The sequence below is a fragment of the Chenopodium album genome, chromosome 12, assembly GCF_948465745.1.
Source record: "Chenopodium album chromosome 12, dcCheAlbu1.1, whole genome shotgun sequence".
NCBI lineage: Eukaryota > Viridiplantae > Streptophyta > Magnoliopsida > Caryophyllales > Amaranthaceae > Chenopodium > Chenopodium album.
The window spans coordinates 13,200,539-13,225,262 of record NC_137845.1 but is presented as its reverse complement, the minus strand read 5'-3'; the positions used below and the strand labels follow the sequence as shown (position 1 = coordinate 13,225,262).

The following is a 24,724-nucleotide window of genomic DNA, read 5'->3' as shown; positions in this document are numbered from 1 at the left end:
TACAAAAAGATTGAAAGTTGTAGGCTAGTTACACTCCTACAGACTATTATACCTCATATTACTATAAGTAAAATTCGGTATCCACTTCTTAAAGATTGAATCAGTTTTGCTACAATGATTTGCTTCGGCAGTATCTATGGTCTCTAGCCCTTCGTTGCCAATGCATTACTAAAGGTCGAAGCAGTTTCATTAAATATCCAGACTTCAAACCACCTCTACGTAGAAATCAAGACCGTGTATAATTCAATCTCCTTAGTCTTTACAGTGTATTTCAATGAATAAATTAGGATGAAACAAGAGTTAAGGGATCATTTTCGCTTGTTTTAAAATGGAATGGAATGGAATGGATGGAAAGAAAGTTGAAGAGACCCAATTACCTTCTAGTAACCACAGCTTCACTGTGTTCAAAAGATTGAGAAGAATATAAAGCAACCCCCTCCGTCCTTCCCATCCCTCAGTTATCTTCTGCTAATTAAACTCGATGTATGCTTGGTTGACAACAATTAAGGAAAAGCTATGCAAGGAAAAGGAAAGAAGGGGAATCAAGAAGAAAGTACTGAAAGAACTTGTACTCTATTTTATTGTCGAATCTGACATTAGAAAGATGTACTGTAATTGAATAAACAGGCATGGAAAGGAAATCAGAGAAATTACAAGAACAAGAGAAGAAAAGAATTGTACTTGTTCACAAGACTATTATTCATTTCGTACAAACGCTTTATTTAGGGCAAAGCTGGTTCTCTTCACTATGCTCAAGTACTCGTGAAGGCCATGACGGACCCTGAACACTCTGACATAGGTATTGAACAGGACACTCTTCATTTTGGATCAGAAGCATGGCAATTTAATGAGTTCCCAGATCTGAGTCACATACAGGGGCTGCATTTACAAGCGAGTGAGCGACCACAAATCCAGTGAGTTTTTCAACCAAAAGCTGCCATTTGTTATAGTGTCGAACACTCGAAAATAAAAGGTAAAGAACAAGGACAATGTAAAGCAGAGAGAACATCGGGCACAGGATTTTCTGAATTAAAAGACAAAACTGTTCACCCGATATAAATCAGCCTCAGCAATTCAAACTAGCAAAGGCTTCAAAAAATACAGATGATAAGAACATTTCTCAAGATTATACAACCCTGAATGACAGAATAATCATGTTTATTATTTCTTCTTTGTTTCTTGACAGCAGGCATTTCAACCTTGATTAGACCTATAATGGCAACACTAAAGATGGTCAGCACTCAAAATTTGTACTGTCCCGCCACCCACTATAACTAACGGAAGATCACATGAGAAGAAATGTTGACAAAGTAATGCCTGTGTTACTCATTCAGCATACATGAAAATGTGAATGCATCACATACCTATTACAAAGATACCAGTAAGAACAAGAACTTCCAGCAAGATTAATGAACTTGATCAGAAATATCATTGCCAAGGCTCAGGAGTAACTTTTTCACTGATTGTAGACCCAAATTGTGGCCCACCCTTCCGGTAACATGCCAGATACTCAACAGGATATCCTCTGAGCTTGTGTGGGGCAATATCAAGATCCGCAAATGTTAAAGCTGTGAAATCATTCAGACCAAATTTTAATATTGTGAACTTTGTGGTCACTAAAAATAACTGAAGGAGAATTGCTAGACCCTACACTTAAATTGAATATACTAACCCTTATCTGATACAACTGTATCTCCAGATTGGGCATGGATCTGATCCAGATTAAATATTGCTGGAGATGGTAAGGGGAATGGAACTTTGTTGATCAAGAGATCTCGAGGAGAGGAAATGGCCTGCATTACAAAAAATCTGTCACTACCACAAAAGGCACAAGCAAATATTATACTTCTATCCTGGGGAATTTTGCTAGGCCAGACATTAGATATCTTTTACTTCTTTCCTCAAAAAGAAACAACCATCTCATACAAGTAAAAACTAAGATAAGTAAGATGCATTAATACTCCTCCGTGTTTCATTCAAGACATACAGCACACTCAAAATTTAAAAGAAACTCCTAATCCAGTATATGTGGCAATGATGTATCTCCACAAAACTATCAATAGGTAGATATAGTCCATTCACTAGTACTTTAAATGGGCCAAGATTCTGAGTACTATGGATTACTGATCTATTAGCATCACAACCATGACTAACCTACACAGCCAACAAGGAAGCAAACATGCCATGGAGTAATTGTTTACCTTTGCAATTGGCACCGGAAATTTCACATACCGGGGCCATTCACGAATTGTTTCAAACATAAGTTCTGCCTGTAAGAGACAAGACTTCAGTTAGAATCCAAGCAGTTGAACTTATTAAGCACTACAAAGCTTCAATGTATTACCAATTCATGCACAGTATAGACATCTGGCCCTCCAAGTTCATAAGTGTTTCCCATGCTAGAGCCATCATCTTTCAAAGATGCAACAATTGCACCAGCAACATCGATCACATAAACAGGTTGTATTCTGGAGAGCAACACAGTTAAAGCATTTAAAGGAAGCAAACAAAATACATGTAATACAATTATACAAGAGCCAAAAAAAAAAAAAAAAAAAAGGCCAAATACCCCTCTAACCCAACCCCCCCCCCCCCCTCCTCTCTCTCTCTCTCTCTCTCTCTCTATCTCTAAACCAAAAAAGAAAAAAAGGGGGAGGAGAGAATATTGCAACAAAACAAGTTCAAGATCAATTCCAGACGTACTTATTTGATCCATCCCCAATAAGGGGAAGAAAGCTATACTTCTTCACAAACTGTGCCCAGGTATTAAGAATCCGATCCTCTGTACCAATCATAGTAGCAGGCCTCAATATAGTTGCCTGCAGATTATGTAAGCACATGTTAATCTGTTATTATGCAAAATGCTTACTACATATAGTTTTCCATTCACCAATATGCAAATCCATGCCATTAATTGCAAGATGTGCAAGTATACAGAAACTAGTGCCATAAGCATGAAAAAGGAAATACATCAAAACATGATTGATGTAGGATCTAGAAACTTTGTTAGTATGACCTTTTTGCATATTTGTTACATGAAAGAGTGAATCAAGACAAGACAATCTACAGCCCAGGATAAGTTTCGCACGAGTACCCCAGCACTTTAACAAGACTCGTCACCAGAATTCAAAAGATTTTGCAAAATAGATAAGCTTCATTGACAGTTAATTCTACATTCATAACCACCGACCCAAAAGGCCTTAATTCAACATTGAAAGAGATAAAACAGACTTACTCCTGGCAGTTCTCTCAAAACAGCTTCCTCTGCTGCAGCCTTAGCTTTAAGCATCCTGGATTCTGAAGTTGGAGATGCCCCAAGACAAGAAACTTGAATAAATCTCGTAATGCCACCATGTTCCTTAGCAATCTACAGAACAAATTATCTATTAGCACAAACAGGAGAGAAGCCATTGCATTCTTCATTTCTTATGTACTTACTAAACGAGACAGACTGACATAAAGAACAGTTCTCATACATGTAAACATAAAAGTTTGTCCTTGGGAGCGTAGTAAAATGTCAAAACATAGAGCTTATGCATTTGAGTATATGAGTTAACATAAGACCTTAAGAGGGACACACTGGAATAAAATCATGAGGGAGCTCAGTAATAGAGCTCCCAGCCACAGGGTTAGGACTGAAGTTTAATTGGCATCATCTGAACACAATAACTAAAAGGGCGCATTGTGTTTTATTTCAACCTTGTTTCCAATTTACAGCCTGGGTTTCCCACTAGGTTCTTATTCCCCTCAAAGGGCAGATCCACAAAGCCCATTGACTTCCAAATTAAAAAGGCGGGGATGGACCGAGTCCAATGGCTTTAGTAATCATTATCACATTTGTAATTTATTTTTTTGGGATATGATTTATTAATTACTGTTAATCTTTATAATTCAATCAAATGTGATTATCTCAGCACGCTAAATTCAGGAAAGACAGGCTTACGAACATATTCCACATAATTTGATTATTTTGTCAATCCTTGAAAGAATGGGTTTATTTGTAAATGAAGGGGGTTCATTTTGTTGTTAGTCAACAAGCAGCCAACAGGTCTCTTTACAAGATCTTATGGGTTGCGCTGGAGCCAAGGTGCTCCTCTTCTTTTCATTCCTGAGACGGAGTTTTATGGTTGAAATAGGTAAAATGGATATATATGCATTATAAAAATAAAAATCTTGACAGCTCATTTTATCCATCTATTCACTAATGATACTCAAATATGTAGCTAACTTGACTAGAACAACTTGAATCTCTTGAGATGCGGTCCCCTGATTCATTTAGCAATACTAAGCTTGGTCAATTTACAAAAGTGTAAAATCTAATAAATGATGTTCCGAACTATAGAATTGTTAGCAGTTTTCTTGGTGTAGGCTGGAGGTATTTTCATCAACTTATTTAGTCTTTCGCCAGCTGCTTTTTCCGAGTGCAGAATCCAATTATTAGGAGTCACTGAAGACTTCCCAGTTTTGTATACATAAATAAATTCTCAAGTCATGCAAGTGTTAATATCCCTGATAATATACAGTATGCCTGTTTACTTAATGATCATGTTCATCATCCGATTAGTGTAGCTTCGAAGCTAGAAATAAATATGATTTCTACAAGGATTTAATTGGATTAACTACTTAACTGGTACAGAGTGTGTATCCCAAGCATGCTATTGGCCTCAGTCTTGAAATTTGTATATGCTCAAGTAAGTTTTTCATATATTTATTTCATAGTATCAACCCATAGGTACATATATTTACAATATTCACCATAATGATCAGCTTTTAAATAAATGTATAAGTGAAACTTGAACTTGTGAATTATTCAGTTAAGTTCACAAATTAAACAGCTATGTGCAAGTGTAACAAGTTCAAAGTCTGGACATTATATAGAATCACTTTACACTAAATGAACAAGTCAGCCTAAGCCAAAGTTTAGCCAGAATTTTAATATGAAAAATGAAGCTCATCCAGCAAATTTTGAAATTCAACTTGAAACACCTTGATTAAGATATGAAATTCAACTGAAACACCTTGATTAAGAGATAGGCAGTTCATATGAAACAACCAAAGTTAATGATTTGAAGAACAATCTATTGTCATTCCTATTTTAAGCTGGAGGGCATTATTGACCTCAATGCTTACTACGCCCTTGAGGATGAGGGTATATTCTTCTTGTCCTTAGTCCTCTGCTGTAAATGGATCATCCGATCATAGGCCTTTCATGTCACTCTATGATGTACTTATTACTTCCCCCCCCCCCCCCCCCTTCTCAAACCCCCAAAAATAAGCCAATAGACTGTACATAGTGCAGAATTCGCAAAAAGATAACCAACCTGAGCAAGATGTTCAGCCATGTGGTGATTGACTTCCTCAAAGCTGTAATTTCTTGTTTCATATTCCCTCCCTGCCATATTTTATGTAATTAGAATACAAAAAAGCAACATTTCAAAATAGCATTTAAAAGTAAAGAAAAGAACATTACCAATAAGATTGATCACAACATTGGCCTTTGCCATCACTGCTTTGATTGAGCTTTCATCTCTTGGATCATACTTCATAGGTACAATCTGAAAGGAATAGCATGCATCAGGGGCCAACTTTAAATTGCAATTGCAACAAATACTCAAACCTCAATATAGAAACTTACCTGCCCAAGATCACCCATCAATTTGAGATGACGAGGAGAATCCTCAGAACCTCGAAAAGGAACCAAAACTTGACTCCCCATTTTAGCTGCAGTAAACTAGGATGTTGTCAGAACATGAATTGTATACTGAAAAGGGAAACAGGAGAGAGAGGATCCTTTCTAAAGTTCAAAAGAAGGTAAAAAAGCTAGGACAAACAACCCTTGTATAAATTACTAAAAGAGATATGTGTTTTGAATCTCCCAGAAAATGATGGATGCAGCTAGATAAATAAATGCAGCAGATGGGACTCATGGGAGGGAAGCAAGGAAAAAAATTATAACCAAAACTTGTTAGCCACAAAGATTTGTTCAATTTGACATTGCGAATAAATCAAAAGATATGTCAAAAAATTATGAGCAAGTCTACATAGCATTGACCATTCAGAGGGAGGAGTGAGTAACTTAACAGAGAGAGGGGATGAAAATGAGTGAGAACTTGAAATTCGTTTTACACAACCATCTTTATTTTCCTTATATATGTGTGACAGACTTTATAATCCCATAGTATTAAAGTTATCCCTCCACGATACACATAAAAACTTCTAAGTAGAATCCTTGATTAACTATTCCTGCAGGTGCCTCCAAGCCCTCCATGTGCTTCTACTAAAGCCTGTTCAAATCTAATCCTAAGGCTTTTAATTTTCCATTGATGAGTAAGTTGCCTTCTAACATATGTCCTACCCTCTACAACATGATCTCCTAGTAAGCCAGCCAATACTCTGTATAATCCATCTAATAAGTTAGCACCCTGCCCCTTGGGTGTTTAAATGACAGTCCACATAGAAGTTTTTAGAACTTATTTTGTCATGAGAGTAAAAAGCTTTATACTCTCATGATGCTAACACCCATGTGAGTATAAAGCTGAAGTTTTTAGAACTTATTTTGCATTTCCAAGGTGAGGTCAACCCTCATCACCTGTGATACCATACCCATCAAATAAATTAGGTGGCTCATGACCCATAGTGAGGATATTAAACTCAATAGCCATATCACCAAAATCAATTCAAAAGTTTGACACTTTTAACCATGCCTCCTCATCTTTAGGTTAATCATTTTTCATATTTGATTGCTCCTACAAATCTAAAGCCCATATTTGACTTGAAGCGCATCATAGTTCAAAAATGTATGTGACATATATAAAAAGAAACTGAAAATGATACCACTAGAACAATTAAAACCAATAGTTTGTGAAAGTTTTGTAACTTGACTCACCAAGTTGCTGTACAACGTAGCGTCCTAGAAACCCAGTTGATCCAAAAACTGTTGCAACAATGCCACTGCAAGACACCAACATGAACAATTTTACACAAATATCCTAACTTGCTTAGCTAAGCTGAACAATTTATACTTCTTGATATATGGCAACTAATAAGAGCATATACCTTGGTAACTTCCACAGTATTGGAAAATTGAGCCATTTAAATAAGCAGCTTCGGTTTCAAGAATGTAGAAAGCAGAAAAAAAAAATACTAGGGCTTGTTTGGCATTGTTTTTTGTTTTTAGTTTTTGGCTTTTTTGAAACAATAAACCAAAAACAAGAAACAAAAAAGGGTGTTTCCACTTTTTTATTGTTAGTGTTCAAAATTATCATAATTTTATTAAGTTTGACTAATTTTTGATTAATTATATAATATATATCATATGATTTTTTAAAAACAAAAAAAAAAACAAAAAACAAAAAACTACAACAATGCCAAATGAACCCTAAAGATTTCAGTCAAGCACCTATAAGCATCCATGCGACCCTTAAAAAGGTGAGATATGCGCATTTTGCATAGCCTTTTTAATATTCTTCTACATTCCCTACATTAGTTTCTTGTGTTGTCATCAACTCATTTCTCTCTTTTACTAAAAGAAACTTAATGCATAATAAGTGCACAAGGAGCTATGTAAACCGAAATCATGGCAAAGATAGAGATATTGAGCATGTAGCCTATGGATATTCTCATTTCGTAGAGACCTTGAAATCTATAGCAAAAAGAGGAACTATCCTGAAATACTCTCTCATAAACCCATAGAGGCCTTAATTTCAGTCTTCATGTAGGAGATACATACCGAGAGAGTGATGGACTCGTAAAACTGTAAGCAAAATATCTATCATAGATGCATAGATTAAAAGGTTTCCTAGTCAGACTATTAGTCAAAACAGTGCATCAGCTCAATTACTTCAATATCTAATGAGATTCAAGAGCAGCACATGTCTGATAGTAACATATACAGGTAGTATTTAAAAAAAACTGCATTCCAAAACTTCAATTATACCCTAATGGATGTCCTAGTGTTTAAACTTCTTTCTTTCACTTTCTCGAAACCCCTTTCATTTAGGCCCCGTTTGGTTTGATATAAAACACTTTTAATGAAAAATCAGTTCTCATGGAAAACATATTTTCAACGAAAACCACAATTGCAAATTAGTTTTCCTTTGTTTGGTTTCATAAAAAAGTCATCACGAAATTAAAGATAGGGGTGGAAATGGAGACGAGAGGAAAGTAAAAAAGGAGGGAAGGAAAATGAGGCTTCCCTTGTTTTATAAAGAAAAATGTTTTTTAGGCATTAAGAATATAATTTTTCACCATTGGGAAAACTGTTTTACCCCTTCACTAATCAAACAAAGGAAAATGAGAAAAATATGGGAAAATCATTTTGGGAGGAAAACATTTTACATCAAACCAAACAGGGCCTTAAATAGAAGAATAAACTTGAAGTTGAATGATTAATGAACAAGAAACTGAAATTTGATAAATTCCATTAAGCAAGTATAAAGCACGAACATTCATGCAAGGCAAGTCTACTAACCCAAAGATCTCACAATGTCACAAAGCATAAATCCAAAAAGTCATGCTCCACAGCTCCATAACTCCCACTCAGCAATAGTACTAAGTTCATTATTTAATAAACTAATTGACACCAAGCAGCTGAAGACAAGTTACTAATGGCCAAATGCTTAATCTTAGTTAAGCAAAAAGGCATTAAAAACACTTAAAGTTATTCTTTATTAATAACCAACACCTCATTGAGCTCAAAAATCACCACCCATCCTTAAAGTTACAACAAGACTTTCTAGTTCTTTCTCTTAAACATCATATCCAGAAACATTCACCTCAAAATCTCCATAGCACTCCGAAACTCAGCTTAAAGATATTAGTCTGGAGGGACCAAACTACTAAACTTAAGGGAAAGAATAAAACAAAAATATACCACCTTTTACTCACTGTCTCGCCTTGTCATTTGACAATTAGCACCTACATTAATTTACTAATGCTACGAAACTTCAGAATAGTCATTTTTCCAGCTTTACACCATAATCAATCATGAATTAGTAATCGCCTTTTCTTCTTATTAGACTCCGAGAGCAAAAGCAGGTTAGTGGCAAGATAGCCAATTCTTTTCCAATCAAATAACAACAAAATCCAACAATGTTTGAGCGTAAAGAACACAAACACACAACCTAAAAAAACGCCACAAAAGATCACTCCCTATTAATTCACTACCTCTGAAACCCCAATTAAACTCTTAACTCAAACAGGTTCTTCCTTAAGGCATTAATTTCTATAAGTTCAGAATACAAAATGAAATGCTTACAAATTATAAATTAGGGAAGCTACATTTTCAACAGATGAATTCATAAAAATAGCAGCTTCAATTACTTGATAAATTCAATAAATTAAAGTTAAAGATGATATAAATTTACCTAACAGATGATCTTCCACCAGTTCCCTTTCTGACTAGGGGCCCACCACCTTTAGTGGCGACAGTAGATCCATACCTCGATTGATCAGCACCATAACCTAAATCCCAAACAATCATCAATCATCATTTCAAAAACAAATAATGCGCATTTCAAAAAAAAACCCTAGAAATGTCAAAACTTTGCAATACCCAGAAAAATTGGAAATGAGAAAATGTAAGAGGAGAGAGAAAGAGAGATTACGAGGATCAGAAAGAGGGTAAAGAGACTTGAGAGATGAAATTGAAGGAGAACTATTGAAAGATTGGTGGGATAATCGCCTGGAAATCGACTGCATTTTGTCTCCGATGAGAGGAGAGAGAAAGAGGAAGATGAAGAGGGTTTGCAGCTGATGCAATTCACTGGGCGCAGTGCGGAGGAATAGAGATGGAGAGAGAGAGAAAGGGGGTCGTTGCTCGTTTGAGTGGATTTTGGAGCCCGGGGGATCCGATCATGAGAACAAACTCGAGCCCATAATTGGTTCGTGTTCGAGGTGACAAATGAATCGTTTGAATCGGGATTAAGTTAGATTAGACCTTTTGTATACGTGTGAGGTTGAATTGAGAATTTGATGTAATGAGGATTCGATCAATTTTGTGAATTATATATGATTTTTGGTGTGTAGAGAGTCACAAAAAACAATGATGTAGACAGGATTTGATCTCATGTTTTAGGCAGTATCTTAGAATTTTAACCCATTTAGATAGTTGGCTTCTATGGATTAAGTATGATATGGTTGGGCCTGAATGTAGAGTAATAAGACCATTCAAAATCTACTATATTTTGAGATTGTATTGATTTGGATTTTAATTTTTTTGGTTAAGTTGGGTACAAGTTGCATTGATAACTTGGAAGAAGTTGACTTAACTTGTCTTGACTTGTAAAATGATTGGAACCCGATTCAATAAAATAATTGAGAGAAATAACTTAAAAATTTGAAAGGCATCGGAAATTTCATTATAAAATGCAATTCAAATCTGAAAAATTGAGATTGATTTAGGTCAATTTGCTTAGTTATTAAATTTATTATTATCTTTCCAAATAAACCTCCAAGGCTCCAATCCTCAACTCCTCACTATGGGTCATTCTACTCATTAATATCAACTACTAAAGCTTCATTCTATTCATCTCAATCTCTCTTAGAGCTATATGAACTGCCGATTAAATTCCGTTGTAAATTGAATTCAGCAGCCTATATTAAAGCTTATACTTGTAATATTTTACTTTACAATCTTAAAATATTTTGTCTTTTAAGCTAAGCTTCAATAATTTCAGATGAATGCCAATAGGTTTAAAATTGAGACAAAATTTGGAGCATTAGACCAATCCGACCCTGTTCTTTTGGATTGAATGAATGAAATTGTAGGGAAAATTTATTGGACTAAACTAAAGAAATAAGTCTAAAGAGCACAGGGCTTAGTCTCTCGTCGAAAAAGATATTCTCCAGGCGCTTGGACATGATATTTGTAATCCAACAATCTAAAACTGCAAAACCAGCAAGAGGATGAAATACCATGGTGCAAAATGCTTTATTATTAAAAAGAACTGATCTTTACAAATCATGGGGTTGAATTATTTTACAGGAAGTGGAAGCGTGGGATCAGCAATAATAGTCTGTTTGAGGCTCTACATATTTATAGACAAAAAGGAATAGCGCAGCTGCTTCTTCATCAGCATGGGTTACGATTTCTTGTAATCCGAATCGTTTATTCATCTCAGGCTTCAGATAGTTATCATCTCTGAACCCTGTTCAACCCCATCTTCCATCAACTCTTAATTGGGCAGAAAATCCCAAGTTACGCCCTTGTAAACACACAGGGCAATCTTGTTCTTCAAAACTGGAGGATATCTTAGCCCAGAAATGGGATTGAGAATTACGGAGTTCCGACCTCCTTTCTCACTTGTCCATTGGCCGAGGGGCTGCAGCTCGGTAGGCACAGAAACATCAGTTTCTTTCAAGGCTAGCCTGAAATAGAACAGGTTCCATCTTGGCCTGAAATCGGCTTCTGCTCATGAAAGTTATATACTGCTTGACCTTGATGTATATTCTCCTACCAACATAGAAAACACAGAGGACTTGTTTTCCATCAAACGCGCAGGACTGTCAAATTCAGCCACCCGACCTGCAATGATTTGCAACAGTAGATGAGCCTAGAGTGGACATTCAAACATTCCAATTGCAAGTAATTATTGTACCATCACAATTAATGAAAGCATAAAATTTTGCTGGGGCACAAAAATAGAATATTGTCTTTTATTCTTCTCTGAAAGTAAACTTTTAAGAGCAAATTCTCAATGTACACTTCATGCTCCTGATGTCAGCAGAGTACACGAGGCCAAACAAAACCTATACTTGAAATAAATGCACCAGCACAAAATGAGTGGTTACACACCTACACTCAACTAAACATCAATCACCCTGACAATCCAGCTGTTTAGCCCTATCATTCCACAATATTATCTTAAGAATATGAAAGGTATTCTGAATTTACAACAATTACAATTTACTAACATGCAAGCATATGTAAGAAAAATAACAGTAGAAAAGCCTTTGTTAGGTAAGGGGGAGGATTGTATGTGGACATTATTCGTTAGGGTTGGAAAAGAATATATATAATGCATGCAATCACAAAATCCCCGAATCGCATTTTTGAGAGACAAAGAAGGGGTCAACAATAGGGACAAAAACAAAAACAAAAAAAAACCTGAAACAAATAGTAATTATACACAAAAGATTCCAGACTCACCGTCACTGAGGACCAACACAAAATCACTGTCCATGACTGTTGGTATTCTATGCGCTATGGTCACAACTGTGCAGTCCTTAAACTCTGCTCTTATCAAACTCTGGATAAGATTGTCTGTCGCTGTATCAACAGAAGCAGTGGCTTCATCAAGAACAAGTATCCTTGCTTGCTTAAGCAAAGCACGGCCCAAAGAAACAAGTTGTCGTTGTCCAACACTCCAATTTTCTCCATTTTCAAGCACTACATGTATAGCAAAACCAAATTTGGTTAAAAATAAAGGCCAATAATAATAATATAAAATAGAGAAGTACAGATCATAGGCATTCTCATGTATGTGACAACAGACCTGGTGAATCAAGCTTTTCGCCTCTTAGACGAATAAGGGCTCCAAGCTGCGATTTATCAAGCGCCTGCACCAAAATAAGATGCAAGTAATTAGTACAGCACACAAGTATAGACAAAACCAGGAAGTTTCAGATTGCTGCTCTCAAATCTACATAATAATATGAAGCAACCAGGGAAGATACTAACTATGGTCCTAGAATGAAATTGAACTGGGAGCTGGAAAAAAAATTATTTATATAAAAGAGGAGCTATTCAAGAGCACCACATGAGAGTGCCATTTGAATTTAAAATACATACAAGTATTTAGAAAATTAAAATTAGAGTTTGATACTAAGAGGGGGGAGAGGGGGAGGGGGGGGGTTTGTTGTGACTTCAGACAATTACCTCCCAAATTTCCTGATCAGAGTGTTCTTCAAGAGGATCAAGATTGCCCCTTATGGTACCTTCAAATAAGGATGGGTCTTGTGGAATGATACTCAAACGGCTTCGGAGATCATGAAGCCCAATTGTGCTGATATCAATATTGTCAATAATAATCTTTCCAGCAACAGGTTCAACCATTCGGAAAAGTGACTGAATTAATGTTGACTTTCCACTTCCAGTACGCCCAACAATGCCAATTCTCTTCCCACCAGGAAATGTGCAAGTCAAATCGTGAAGAACAGAAGGAAGGTTCTCTTTATATCGCACCTGTCAGAAGAAGAATCAACAGAAAGGACTCATAAAACTTATTATTATTGACCTTCTTCACACATATACAATATGTAATAGTGATAAGGAAGCAACTTTAGAGTGGTATTCTGTAAGCAAGTAAGATAAACAACTGCAAACCTTCAAGTCTATCAGTTCAATAGTCCCAATTTCTGGCCATGCAGCTGGAGGTCGACAGTTCTCAATAACTGGTGGAGCTTCACTTGGGATTTCAGAATATTGATTAATCCTTTCTATGGAAATGATTTTGTTTTCAAGTTTGCAGAAGCTAAGTATCCATCGTGATAGACGTGCGTTCAAATTTAAGCCATAGGTCACAGCAAGGCCTGCCATACCTATCAGAAAAAAGAAAACAAATTAGCATTGCAGATATTATGTCATCTCACTAAGGGGGCAAGAAGCCCAAGTCTAGAGCCAAAGTCAATCAGCCAGGGACCAAATGGTGAGCTCTCAATCTTTACAAGTCATACTCATAATAGGCACTATAGAAGTAGGCATTATTCTGGAAGTATTTTTGTTCTTATAAAAATTGCTTAGTTAATTTAGCTAGCTTCTGTTCCCTAATGTTAATCTCTGATTATGTGCCCTAACTTATCCACCAGAATCAAATTCTAAGTCGAACAAAAAGCCTAATGAAGATGCAGTAGTATTCTTCACTGCTATAACAACTTGCAGATATGAATAGGTGTCCTAATCCTATAGTACATCCAAATTCTACACTACAAAGAAAATTCCAAACTACATGAAAAATAATACTAGAATTGCAAAAGGAAAACACATTTGTATTGCAAGAACTGAACTATAAGTTGAAGAACTTGCCTGGAGCAAAGAATGCACAGGTATTATAATGAGGTTTGGAGAGCTAGACCCAATTTTTTTATTACTGAATACAATACACAGAGTAATTGGTAAGCCGTGATTCTTTTGTTTAGTCTACCATATTATGTTACCAATAAAATTATTGGAATTATTGACCAAGTATTCCTTTACTTTTTATGGAACCATTATGAAGATTCATAATGTAAAATAATATGGAGTCTTTTTAAAATCTATTCTCTATCCCCATTTAGAAATTCAGGGAGTTCTAGCAAACCTGATTCTGAAATGTGAAAAGGAATATACGTACTTGGATCAATGGTTCCCCTTGGGAAGCTCACGAGCAGAACCATGCAGAAAGCAAAGACAAATGTGGAAAGCAACTCCATACGCAGGCATAGCCATTCGATGGCAGAAATGCTGCAGAAAAATGGCCTGGAAAAACAATCAAGAAGATAAAGATTCTTCTTCATAAAGCGTTTTTCCTGCCCAAATCCTCTTATAGTGGCAGCTCCAGCAATTGACTCGCCAAAAAGATGGATAACTGGAGATTTTTGGATGCTTACAATGCGAACCAATTCCCGTGATGAAGCCATGTAGTATTTCTGCAGTTAGATCTAGTATAAGAACATATACTCCAAAAAAAAAACTAAAATTGTACCACGAAAGAATTCAGCATATGGTTAGTCTCTGAATAAAAAAAAAAACATAAATTTTAAGTGTGATGACCGGGATTGAAAACTATGTATTAGTGTCACTCTATCTTGGGATCTGTTACAGCACATGTTAGACTCTTCAAATAAGTGTCTTAAACTAGTTAACTGTCCTTAAATTTACTCCTTCACCTCCAATCACCCCACACAATGACACTAATATCCCCCAACACAGGCAGGATGAGAAAGACTCATAATCATGGAGATTCCAGACAGGCAGACAGCTTGAAATTTCAATTTCTTAGGCCAAATTTAGATACAATGCATACCTGCAACCACAAGCAAATAATAGCCATTGGAACAACAAGAAGCAACACTTGCCAGGTAACTTTCATCATTACACCAACTATTCCAAGAAGTTGTATCGTTGTTGAAGCAAATCCACCAAGCCTGAAAGGAATATCCAGATCTACAACACTTTGATCAACGGAAACCTGACAAGTCACAAAAAACTTGTGAGACTAAATGCAACAAAAAGGAAACAAGACTAAGTTATAAGTACAAAAGGAAACATCCAAAGTTAAAATACTTAGTATAAAGAAATTTGGGGGGAGAGAGGGGGGAAGGGGGGGGGGAGGGGTCAGGCACTGGTAGAGAGCTTACACGATTAAGTATCCGTCCAGCTGGAGTAGAGTCGAAAAATGACATAGGTGCTCGAAAAATACACCTAAGCATCTTTATGAACAACTTCTGAGCAGCTTCCAGCCCAAAGGTTGCCACTAAAAGAGCCCTCACAAATACAAACCAAGAGCTTCCGAATGCGAGCGCCATGTAAACAACAAGAAGAGTTACATTACTCGTCTTAGGAGTATCCCCTACTGTTTGTGGGTTTGCCCAGGCCATCCACCAACTGCTGGCTATTTGCAAAACTTGAAATAGTGTTTGTGCAAGGATGATGAGTGGAATTAACAATCCTTTATAGGCTGCTGCCATATATGACAAATACACCTTCATACTGACTTTACCTCTTTCCCTCTCCTCATCTTGAACAAGCTGTTTTTTCCTTGCTCGTTTTGCTTTCTTTTTCTCTTTAATTGCTTTTAGGTCAGGAGAAGACATGCTTGCCTGTACTTCCTTCACTAAACTACTTTTACAACTACTAGTTTCATGATCAATGTCACCACAGTCATTCTGTGGGCTAGAACCCTCATCTGAATCTTCAGATGAGTGATGACCTAAGTCCATTGCTTCAATAGCCTCATTGTGAGCAAATACCAGGGAGTTAAAATCCGTGCCAGCTTGCAAAAGATCATCATATTTCCCTGCCTGTACTATTCGTCCTTCTCTAAGTACCTACAATATGAATCATGATAACATAAACCACAAAAAATCTTTTTCCTATCCATATATACATTCTTAAACACAGAATAAATGCAAAGTATTAGATAATGAAAGTGAGTCAAAAGCCCAACTTGCAAAGAAAAATATGGAAAGAATAGGCATATAATAAATAGGCAAGCCTGCAAACTAGTACAAAGAACAATACTAGGAATGCAATGTCAAAAAGTAGCAGTTTTGCATATGCAAATTGCAAAGACAAATATTAGAACCACAATGAAGGCAGCTGTAGAAAAATATATATTGACATAAACATAAACCAATATGAATGTCATACCAATATCAGGTCAACAGAGGGCAAAAAATCAACTTGATGTGTCACAAAAATCACAGTCTTCGAAGCCAGAGCTGTCAGTATAAATTCCTGCAATGAAATTTCTGTCAGAAAATCTCATTTAATAGAAGTTCAAAGCAAAATTACTCCAAAGTATCTACAACCTTGTACAAAAAAGATGCAGTCTGGGCATCTACAGCGCTAAAAGGATCATCAAGCAAATAGATATCAGCATCCTGATATAGGGCCCTGGCAAGCTGCACCCTCTGTTTCTGGCCACCGCTTAGGTTTATACCTCTGTCTCCAATAATGGTTTGATCTCCATGCGAAAGATTTTCTAGATCCTTCTTCAATGCACAGGAATTAATAACACTCTTATACTTTGGTTTATCCATCGGGCTTCCGAAAAGGATATTATCTTCTATAGTTCCAGATTGTATCCATGCTGATTGAGATACATAAGCTGCAGAACCACATACTCTGACCTGGGTAACAATCATGTAAGCACAGTTAGAGAAGAGCCATTACAATTCATATATAAGAACTTCATTAACTAACTACTCTAATGAATTTTTATTTTTTTTAATCAAAGTCTAATATTGACTCACTTCACCAGAGATTCTAGGTATCTCTCCAAGGATGCAAGACAGAAAACTTGATTTTCCTGCTCCAACAATTCCACAAACAGCCACAAGCATCCCTTTTTCAACTTTCATTTCAATCCCTGACAAAGTCGTTCTCGTAGAAGAAGGATCCCAGCAGAACTTTCCATCCTTAATCTCAATGGCAGTATCAGAAGATCCCCTTGGTAGTACAGTAGTCGCATCTCCTTGGATTTCTTCGTCCAGAAGAAATTTAGAAAGACGATCAAGAGAAACTTTTGTCTGGGCCATCATTGACACAAGATCTGGGAAATTTCTCAGTGGCTCTTGGAGAATCCTGAAAGTGGCAAGAGCAGAAAGAACACTTCCTGCAGTCAGCTCACCACCCAACAAAATGCAAGTAGCAAAAGTAACTACAGCCACAAATATGGGAGAGCCCCAAAACATGAATGTTATAAAGGCTTGAGAATAAAGTGCTTTCCTTAGCCACTTGAACTCAACATTTCTCATCTCCTCTAGTATATGTTCGTACTTGTCCTCCCAAGCATGCAACTTCAAAATCCTCATGTTCTTTAAACACTCTGAGGTCGCCCTCATTCTTTCATCCTTGGCAGACATTAGCTTGTCTTGATATTCTTCTTGCACTCGCGCTACAGGTACCGTAACAACAATGGATACAATTGTGGCTACCAATGTTGCCAAAGAAGCTATTCCTACATTCTTGTAGAGAATTGCCAAAGCAAGGATAATTTGCATTGGTAGCATCCATATGTCATGAAGATACCAGGAATAATCCCCCACTCTCTGGACATCAACTGCCATGTAATTCACAATCTCTCCACTAGTATGACTTTGCCGGGCCGAGTTTGACAACTTGAGCCCTTTTCTATACACCATAGCAGTCAGAGCTGACCTCACATGCATACCTAAAATGTCAACTCCAATGTACCATTGACGAGTAGAAAAAGTCTCTACCAACTTTGCTGAAAAGAATATCCCAGCAAGAATATAACCCTCATGGGGAAAGGTCTCTATCCCTCCCAAGTAATCAACAAAATAGCTGATCATGTACGGACCAACGTACGAAACCAGTGTTGTCAATCCAGCAAATACAGCATTGCAAGCTGCCTCCCTCCAAAACGACTTAAGGATTGCCCAAGCCAATGAAGGCTGCTTCCCTCCAAAACAACTTTCAGACTTCAATTTCTCCCAATTCGAGTTCAAAATTTTGTAATTCGCCTTAGAACGGTCTTTAGGGGCGAGAAGAGGAATGTCTTTCAAATCAAGAGGCCTCTTGGCACCAAGGGAAAGAAGTGAATTCAACCATGAAATAGTTGCTAAGCTAAAAATCCCAGCCCCACTATAAGAAGTAACCCTTAAACACCCTGCTTCTTCTTCGAGCAACGGCTCTTGAAGATCAGAGTTCCCAACAATCTGTATCCCACTACAACCCCTAATTGCTAAAAAGCAAAGGAACCCAAGTGCAGGGGTTGCAAGAAAATTCCCCACAACATGGGCAGACAAACGATTCGACCCCTCTTCGACCAAACCTCGGCCATCAAAGTACAAATTACACACACAAACAACAAATGATGCAAACCACCAAACCCTAAGCAACATAGGAAAACTCTCAGAAGGCCTAAATTTACAATGAAGTGTCATAAGGCACATCACTAACCAAGCTAAAACCTGAGTTGTAGGCCAACATATATCCACCCAACTGCCTACATTTCCATGAGATGCCTCCCTAATAACTTCTACCCCATCAAATCCTAACAAAACTACTTGTACTAGCAACACATAGAAGCAACTCAACACAGTCAATTTATACCCAATACCCACAACAATCTCACTCAATTCATAGTCTAACCCTCCTCGAACCGGGGTCAAATTCGAGTTCGAATCATTCTTAATTAACCTGAAACTGCCAATACAAGTATTGAATTGCCTTGCAGACACCATTAACAGAAAAACAAGCAACAAGGCCAAATTTATGCAGATTGACAGCAGTTCCAGTATAGGAATACCCAGAACATCAGTAGGCAAACTATCAGTTGCCATTAATAACATTGCTAATTGGGGATTTAACAATGAATATGATTGAACAACTGGGTTTTATTAATAATATTATTGTTATGATTATACTAATACCCAGAACTAGATACTTTGATCAATCAATATTGAAGTCGGTGAAAAAGGAGAGAGAGTGAGAAACAAGAAATTATTCAAAATTTAGAGGCATTTCGCCATCTGGGTATTGAGCTCAGAAATGAAGACAGCTCATAGAAGAACAGAACAACACGGACCACATGAAAACAAACAGATTGTCTATCATACCCAGAAATGAGAAGAGAGAGAGAAAAAATAATAATAACCCCACCAAATTTCAAAAACCCAGAAATTTGTACTTAACTTGATTGAAAATCAGAAGAATACCCATCAAAATTAACCCAAAAATATGATCTGGGTATATCTTCAATCAATTGTTCACTGACTCAAAACAAGTTTAATTTGTGTCACTCTGCAAAATTGCTACTCTGTAACAAACTTTCTGGCACAAAAAAGCGACGACAGAAGAAGAAAAGAGATCTCTTTCAATTTTTCTTCCCTTATTTTGAAGTGGGTCTGGGTTTTTTAAGCAGTCCCACCTAATTTTGTTGTTGTTTTTATGTGAAAATCGTTGGTTTCACCGCCGTTGCTGCCGTGTGATGATCGAACTTTGCATTTGTATTGTGCACAAGGTATTTTTTTGGGTGTTTTCTCAGTGTTAGCATGTGCTTTTATTTTGTCCAGTTTTGTTGTAGTTTTATAGAGGTTTGCCCCCACTTCAATTAGCTTGATAATAATGTCCAAAAATATGATTTTTAAATGCTATGGTGAAGGATCACATTAGATTTTACGATCTTTCTTGCATGTTAGTTAGTCCAACTTTGCTCTACGTCTTATAATGTTTTGTTTCATAATGTTTCAAATATAAACTATTTGTACACGAATTAAAGCATAAGAAAGAGGGGGTAAAAAATGTGTGAGTGTGAGAAGAAAAAATAGTAAGAGGGTAAAAGGAGGGTGAATATAAAGAAAAATGTAAGATTGCAAGGTAAGTCAAATAATGTAGTAAAATACCCTTCAAAAAAAAATTAAAAAAAATAAAAATAATAATGTAGTGAAATAAATTTGTCAAAAATAATATCTACATATTATATTATGAAACGCATAAAAAAAAAATGTGTTAATTACATTTCAAAACAAAAGAGGTGGAGTAGTTAAAAAGGATTGAACTTCTAAGCTTAATTGTAATAGGTGCAATTCTTATTACCTAAGTCAAAATACGTTGTAACTTATACTTTTATGTAAATGCATTTTTTTTAAAAATAAATTGTATGGCGCATTGCACTTTCTTTTTTTTTTTTTTTTTTTTTTTTTTACAAGACATTTCACTTTCTTATATTCCTTTACATTTATTTTGAGACTATCCTATATATAGAGATTTTAATGAACATTTGTTTTAAACATGTTTAAATTACTATCTTTATTACAAGGCATTGTACTAAGATCTCGAGTTGAATGTGGGCAATAGACTTGAAAGATAAAGGTCATATTCATTGTTTTTCTCTCATCGCATTTACTATTCACTCTCGCCCCAATCATTCAACCGCCACCGTTGTTCTTTTCTCACCACCATTACGGCATTACGTCATTGTTACTTACTGTATATTTTTCATCGTTCTTCTCTCGCCACACCAACATTGCAATGGTCAAATTTGACCGTCAAAATTTCATATATATAGCTTTAATAAAACCACAACATTTCTTGTGTTGGTGGTTTGTATGTCTCTCTCAATCTATTTTTTCTCTCAAAACTTCTCTTTCTTTTTCATTGGTGGTTGACAATTTGACATGGTTGTGGTTGATTTTACTTAATGATGATTATTGAGGGTAGTGAGGAAAATAGTTTCATTGTAATCAAAATAATTAGATTAAATAAATGTATGGTTATCCTCTTTATGTCAGTAGCATATTAATCGTTAATAGACCCCCTTGTTAAAAATAATCTGTTATACACAGTGATTATATAAATAGAACATGAACAATAATGTTTAATATGCAACAGTCATAACTTTGTTTAAAGAAAGTTTTAATTTGATTCAATTATCATGTACTATTTATTAACTTAAAATCTCTTATAAATTTTACTCTGTATGTTTAAAATATTTTATTCATGAACATCGACTTTTCGGACGGTATAAAATTGTTGCCATCCTCCTAAGTTTCCAATCCATAGGAGTGCTATTGTGCTAAGCTATATGTGCGTGGTAAAGGCCTTCTCTCCATAATGGTCCCATATTACGATTGCTTTTTTAGGTCTTTCGCCATTTTGAATTAAAAGTATTAAGTGTTGTCATTATTATTTGACGTCTATGATTCTTAAATTCTCATACATAATTATGAATATCTTTCTATTGCTTTCTGACCATGAATAAGTTAATTCGAAAGCTACATTATGGTCGTGTAATGGGCTCATATCTTTTTCGAAAGTAAAGGCATAAAGCTAGGCGTCACTTTTGCGTCTTAAAAAGCAAGATCTCGATCATGTAAACCTCATTAGCAATAGCTAATTTGGTGATTTTATATGAGGAGGATTGCAATCCCTCTACATGCATGTGGAATAATTGTAGGGGCCTAATAAGGTTGAGGAGGTGACAACTTTGTAATTTATGTTATACAAAATATTGAGTGAGAACGTGTCACCATAGTGTACTTATTCAAAACTATTATTCAAAACTATTATATGTATTAATGTAGTATTACCTTCAGTTTGTATTATATGCAATTTTGAAATTTTTTATATCTCACTGATAGATACTATATTTATGATAATATTTGTCGCAGATTAGGATAAATTTTATGTATATTTTGTATCCTTATCGTATTAGGTTTCCTAACGTGATTAGGACTAGTATTGTAAACTCTATATATATTGATCAATGGTACACACTCCAATTTAAGGAGTTTTCCCGAAATCCAACATGGTATCAGAGTCAGGTTACGATCTAGCTTCTGCAAATTTTTAATTGTTCCACCAAACTTTCTTTTACAGAATTCAATTCTTGATCACCTTTTCGGGATCCTACTTTGTATCGCAGTTTAACAAGTGCTCTTCAATATCTCACTTTCACCAGGCCAGATATTGCCTATGCGGTACAACAAGTGTGTCTTTTTATGCATGATCCTCGGGAACTTCATTATGAGACATTGAAACACATTCTGCGTTATGTTCAGGGTACTATTGATCACGGCTTACATTTATATCCGTCTGCTTCTCATCGACTTATTACATACACTGACGCTGACTGGGGAGGTTGTCCCGATACCCGACGGTCCACTTCGGGCTATTGTTGTTTCCTTAGGGACAACCTCGTGTCTTGGTCATCTAAGCGTCAACATACTTTGTCTAAGTTGAGTGTAAAAGCAGAATATCGAGGCGTCGCAAATGTTGTCTCTGAGGCATGTTGGCTTCATAATCTTTTACTTGAGTTACATTGTCCTTTACGGCAGGCTACTATTGTTTATTATGATAATGTCAGTGCTATCTACCTTTCTGGCAACCCGGTACAACACCAACACACCAAAACATGTGGAGATGGATATTCACTTTGTTCAAGAAAAGGTTGCTTTGGGACAAGTTCGGGTTCTGCATGTTCCTTCTAGATATCAATTTGCGAACATTTTCACTAAAGGCCTACCACGAGAATTATTTCTGGATTTTAGGTCCAGTCTTAGAGTATGACCTCCTCCTGCTACGATTGCGGGGTGTGATAGATATTATATTTATGATAATATTTGTCGCAGATTATGATAGATTTTATTTTGTATCCTTATCGTACTAGGTTTCCTAACGTGATTAGGACTAGTATTATAAACTCTATATATATTGATCAATGGTACACACTTCAAATTGAGGAGTTTTTCCGAAATTCAACACTCACAAATAATACATCAAAGTTGCATATGATACGAACCGGAGGTAATACATATTTAATAGCTTAATGAAACTTTCAAAAACTTATACTCTGTATGAAATATTTAAAAACTCATACAAATATCTAAATTTTAAAGTTGAGATTTTTAATCCCTCTGTATACTTGTGTAATACTTCCTCCGTTTTTTTTTAAAAATGCATCACTTTGATTTTTGCACTATTCACATACTATGGTTGACTTAATTTTTTCACCTCTATAAAATAAATAAATGTTATTATATAATATATCATTCGATTTGTCATAATTTTGTTATAATTTTACTAATTAACAATTAAAGATTAATGGTCAAACTTGAATCTCGATAAATATGCCGGTCAAAGCAAATAAAAAAAATAAAATAAAAAAATAAGAGGGAGTACTCCGTAGTAGGGGCCTTAGGTCGGTTGAGGAGTTGAAGACAAGTTTCAAGTTTGTAATTTATATCAAGGCGAATATGGATGAACAATATATTTCTATCAAGAATAATTGTTTTGACTATGGAACTTCGGAAGTCGGAACATATTATTTGGAGAACATTTGCCATAGGGAAAAAAAATAACATGTGAATTGTTTGTTTAAAGTAAAGGAATAATGCCCGTCAAAAAAAAAGAAAAAAAAGTAAAGGAATAATGACTAATAACGTTTAACATACAAATTTAGTTAGCCAGTCTATTAGTCTGCTCAATGTCTCAATGTAGTTTATTTTTTAAAGTAGCATTACACATTCACAGTTTTCACACCAATAAAGGACAATTACTTCTTTTATTCTTTTTAATTGTTCCATTTTCTTTTTATGGTGTCTCAAATCTCAATTTGCACTACTACTTGACTACTTCTATTTCTTTCTCTTTTTTCACACTTTGACCATAATATTTTGGAAAAAGATATATGTATATAAAAAGTTAAAAATGGAAAGAAAAGACAATAAATAAATATTTATTACATCGATTTACTTGTGAATTGTCGATAAATTACCAATTTAATACTAAAAAAGGAAGTATATTAAATGCTTATATGCAGAGCATTACCCTAATATTTTACTACCATATAGTCATATATTGATATACATACAAATATGTCAATAAAAAAAGGTTTTTCATTAATTTAAATGTATTTTTTTTCTTTTCAATATATCAACTTTTCATAATTTTAACTAATACTCCATACTATTTGTTGTAATCAAAGTTGTGTTTTGGCAAAAATAAAACTTTTGTATTCACCTTGAAAGGCAAATGGAGTTGTAAAATGTTCTCTTTCTCTCTCTCTCTCTTTTTTTTTTTTTTCTTGAATTGTTTGTTTTTTGTGTTTATTAATGCATAACTTCAATAGTTAATATTTTTTTAACAAAAACTTTAGTAGTTATAATATCTTTGATTACATATTTTTGAAAAATATAAAAATTAAATTATGATAAAGTAAATGTTAAAAAAATCTGCGTGTCACTTGTTTTTTCCCTCCAAAGCTTTCCCTCCCCTTTTAGCATAAAATCTTTTATTTTTAAAATATTTGTATAATACAACTAGAATAATATAATTTTCGTGTTCTTAATTCCAAATCTTTTTTATTATCGAAAAACTAAGTCACTAGTTCAGGTACAATATACTATATATCATTACCGCATGGATATATATATTTATTTTTTTTATGGAATTTTGTACAAAAAATAATAATAAAATTGATCCATATACTATCTCTCCGTTAACTTTTAGTTGCAAATTTGGAATATTTTATATCTCACAAATAATACCTTAAAGTTG

At 35.3% G+C, this 24,724-nt stretch overlaps 2 protein-coding genes across 2 annotated transcripts; both read right to left on the bottom strand.

The window, feature by feature from the left end:
• Nucleotides 1–992: 992 nt before the first annotated feature.
• Nucleotides 993–9,821, bottom strand: LOC145570365 (NADH dehydrogenase [ubiquinone] 1 alpha subcomplex subunit 9, mitochondrial-like). Its single transcript, XM_081629417.1, has 13 exons — nt 9,606–9,821; nt 9,366–9,462; nt 6,887–6,951; nt 5,636–5,721; nt 5,471–5,555; nt 5,322–5,392; nt 3,236–3,367; nt 2,704–2,819; nt 2,345–2,468; nt 2,202–2,270; nt 1,673–1,793; nt 1,365–1,568; nt 993–1,210 (listed from the first exon to the last, which is right to left on the bottom strand). Exons 1-12 carry the CDS (start codon nt 9,697–9,699, stop codon nt 1,429–1,431), a joined length of 1,200 nt encoding a protein of 399 aa, XP_081485543.1. The 5' UTR covers nt 9,700–9,821; the 3' UTR covers nt 993–1,210; nt 1,365–1,428.
• A 1,082-nt stretch (nt 9,822–10,903) lies between these two features.
• Nucleotides 10,904–19,694, bottom strand: LOC145570364 (ABC transporter C family member 5-like). Its single transcript, XM_081629416.1, has 11 exons — nt 16,954–19,694; nt 16,510–16,830; nt 16,349–16,435; nt 15,337–16,026; nt 15,003–15,167; nt 14,331–14,625; nt 13,325–13,539; nt 12,878–13,183; nt 12,495–12,558; nt 12,149–12,388; nt 10,904–11,524 (listed from the first exon to the last, which is right to left on the bottom strand). The coding sequence occupies exons 1-11, from the start codon at nt 19,015–19,017 to the stop codon at nt 11,421–11,423; spliced, it is 4,551 nt and encodes a 1,516-aa protein (XP_081485542.1). The 5' UTR covers nt 19,018–19,694; the 3' UTR covers nt 10,904–11,420.
• Nucleotides 19,695–24,724: the final 5,030 nt, after the last annotated feature.